Source organism: Chinchilla lanigera, unplaced genomic scaffold, assembly GCF_000276665.1.
Source record: "Chinchilla lanigera isolate Chin_1 unplaced genomic scaffold, ChiLan1.0 scaffold00080, whole genome shotgun sequence".
Lineage (NCBI taxonomy): Eukaryota > Metazoa > Chordata > Mammalia > Rodentia > Chinchillidae > Chinchilla > Chinchilla lanigera.
This window is the reverse complement of record NW_004955481.1, coordinates 1,179,015-1,181,863: the sequence shown is the minus strand read 5'-3', so window position 1 is coordinate 1,181,863 and position 2,849 is coordinate 1,179,015. Positions and strand designations below refer to the sequence as shown.

General features: G+C 70.4%; 1 protein-coding gene across 3 annotated transcripts in view; it reads left to right on the top strand.

Annotated features, from left to right (window-relative positions):
- Positions 1-2,849, top strand: part of Hic1 (hypermethylated in cancer 1) — a 3,922-nt gene extending 1,073 nt beyond the window's left edge. For 2 of the 3 annotated variants that reach the window (XM_005402597.2, XM_005402596.2), the window contains exon 2: positions 650-2,849. In XM_005402597.2, coding sequence (XP_005402654.1) covers positions 670-2,799 — 2,130 coding nt within the window. In that variant the 5' untranslated portion in view covers positions 650-669 and the 3' untranslated portion in view covers positions 2,800-2,849. Of the gene's footprint in view, positions 1-38; positions 302-649 lie in introns of those variants that run through there. The other variant, XM_005402595.2, reaches the window with a different exon arrangement.

Below are 2,849 nucleotides of genomic sequence, written 5' to 3'. Positions count from 1 at the left end.
CCTCCTGCTCTGATATAACGCCCTCCCCGCGCCGAGGCCCGGCCTTCGTTCTCTGCCCGCCACGGCAGCCGCTGCCTCTGCTCCGGCGCCGCTGCCCTACCCCAAACAAGGGTGTGACAGCCCCCCGCCAGGGCTGCGCCGCAGTGGGCACCTCGCCCCCGTCCTCCGAATCACTTCCCCCAACTGGGGCAACTTCTCCCGAGGCGGGAGGCGCTTCTTACTCGGCTCCTTTTCTACCCACTTGGGCAAACTTCTTGGCCCTGAATGACTTTTCCTGAAGCGGACATTTTACTTAAATCGGGTAACTGTCTCCGAAAGGGTGACTTCGCCTGAACAGTTTTCTCTTGGAAGTCCCCAGCACCCAGGCCGAGTGCCCCGCAGTGTCTGGGCCTGAGGCGCGCAGGCCAGCCTGGCCTCCTCTCCATCCGCAGCCGTTCTCCTCCTGCGCCCTCTTCTTCTTCTGGCTGACTGGCCTAGGCCGCCACTCCCGGAGGCCCCCGATCCTCCTGCACCAGTGCCCAGGCCCTGGCTCTCCATGATGCCCCTGCTCAGCTGAGGGGAAGGGAAAGTGCAGGGGAGAAGTGCTGGGCTGGGTGCAGGCGGCCGGGGCGCTGCGCGGCTCTTACCCGGCTGGTGTGTGTCCCCGCAGGAGAGTGTGCTGGGCAGACGATGCTGGACACGATGGAGGCGCCCGGCCACTCGAGGCAGCTGCTGCTGCAGCTCAACAACCAGCGCACCAAGGGCTTCTTGTGCGACGTGATCATCGTGGTGCAAAACGCCCTCTTCCGCGCGCACAAGAACGTGCTGGCGGCCAGCAGTGCCTACCTCAAGTCCCTGGTGGTGCATGACAACCTGCTCAACCTGGACCATGACATGGTGAGCCCGGCCGTGTTCCGCCTGGTGCTGGACTTCATCTACACCGGCCGTCTGGCTGACGGTGCAGAGGCAGCTGCAGCGGCGGCCGTGGCCCCAGGGGCCGAGCCGAGCCTGGGTGCGGTGCTGGCCGCAGCCAGCTACCTGCAGATCCCTGACCTCGTGGCGCTGTGCAAGAAGCGCCTCAAGCGCCACGGCAAGTACTGTCACCTGAGGGGAGGTGGCAGCGGTGGCGGCGGTTATGCGCCCTACGGGAGGCCGGGCCGTGGCCTGAGGGCCGCCACGCCCGTCATTCAGACCTGCTACTCGTCTCCAGCCGGGCCCCCGCCACCGCCCACCTCCGAGCCGCCGTCGGGCCCCGAGGCCTCGGTCAACACGCACTGTGCAGAGCTGTACGCCTCGGGGCCCGGCCCCGCCGCCGCGCTGTGCGCCCCAGAGCGCCGCTGCTCTCCGCTCTGCGGCCTGGACCTATCCAAGAAGAGCCCGCCCGGCTCTGCGGTTCCCGAGCGGCCCCTGAGTGAGCGCGACCTGCCCCCGCGGCCCGACAGCCCTCCCAGCGCGGGCCCCGCCGCCTACAAGGAGCCCCCGCTCGCCCTGCCGCCGCTGCCGCCGCTGCCCTTCCAAAAGCTGGAGGAGGCCGCGCCCCCGCCGGACCCGTTTCGCGGCAGCGGCGGCAGCCCGGGACCCGAGCCCCCCGGCCGCCCCGACGGGCCCAGCCTCCTCTACCGCTGGATGAAGCACGAGCCGGGGCTGAGCAGCTACGGGGACGAGCTGAGCCGGGAGCGCGGCTCCCCCGGCGAGCGCTGCGAGGAGCGCGGGGGAGACCCGGCCGTCTCGCCTGGGGGGCCCCCGCTGGGCCTGGGGCCGCCGCCGCGCTACCCCGGCAGCCTGGACGGGCCCGGCGCGGGCGGCGACGGCGACGACTACAAGAGCAGCAGCGAGGAGACGGGCAGCAGCGAGGACCCCAGCCCTCCCGGCGGCCACCTGGAGGGCTACCCCTGCCCGCACCTGGCTTACGGCGAGCCGGAGAGCTTCGGGGACAACTTATACGTGTGCATCCCGTGCGGCAAGGGCTTCCCCAGCTCCGAGCAGCTGAACGCGCACGTGGAGGCTCACGTAGAGGAGGAGGAGGCGCTGTACGGCAGGGCCGAGGCGGCTGAGGTGGCGGCCGGGCCCCCTTTTGGGAGCGGTGCGGACAAGGTCGCTGGGGCTCCGGGCAGCCTAGGAGAGCTGCTGCGGCCATACCGCTGCGCGTCCTGCGACAAGAGCTACAAGGACCCGGCCACGCTGCGGCAGCACGAGAAGACGCACTGGCTGACCCGGCCTTATCCATGCACCATATGCGGGAAGAAGTTCACGCAACGCGGGACCATGACGCGCCACATGCGCAGCCACCTGGGCCTCAAGCCCTTTGCGTGCGACGCGTGCGGCATGCGCTTCACGCGCCAGTACCGCCTCACGGAGCACATGCGCATCCACTCGGGCGAGAAGCCCTACGAGTGCCAAGTGTGCGGCGGCAAGTTCGCACAGCAACGCAACCTCATCAGCCACATGAAGATGCACGCCGTGGGCGGCGCGGCCGGCGCGGCCGGGGCGCTGGCAGGTCTAGGGGGCCTACCCGGCGTCCCCGGCCCCGACGGCAAAGGCAAGCTTGACTTCCCCGAGGGCGTCTTTGCTGTGGCCCGCCTCACGGCGGAACAGCTGAGCCTGAAGCAGCAGGACAAGGCGGCTGCGGCCGAGCTGCTGGCGCAGACCACGCACTTCCTGCACGACCCCAAGGTGGCGCTCGAGAGCCTCTACCCGCTGGCCAAGTTCACGGCGGAGCTGGGCCTCAGCCCAGACAAGGCGGCGGAGGTGCTGAGCCAGGGCGCTCACCTGGCCGCGGGTCCCGACGGCCGGACCATCGACCGTTTCTCTCCCACCTAGAGCACCTCTCGCCGGCCCTCCTTGCCGCCGCCCCGCGCGCGGCCCGGCCC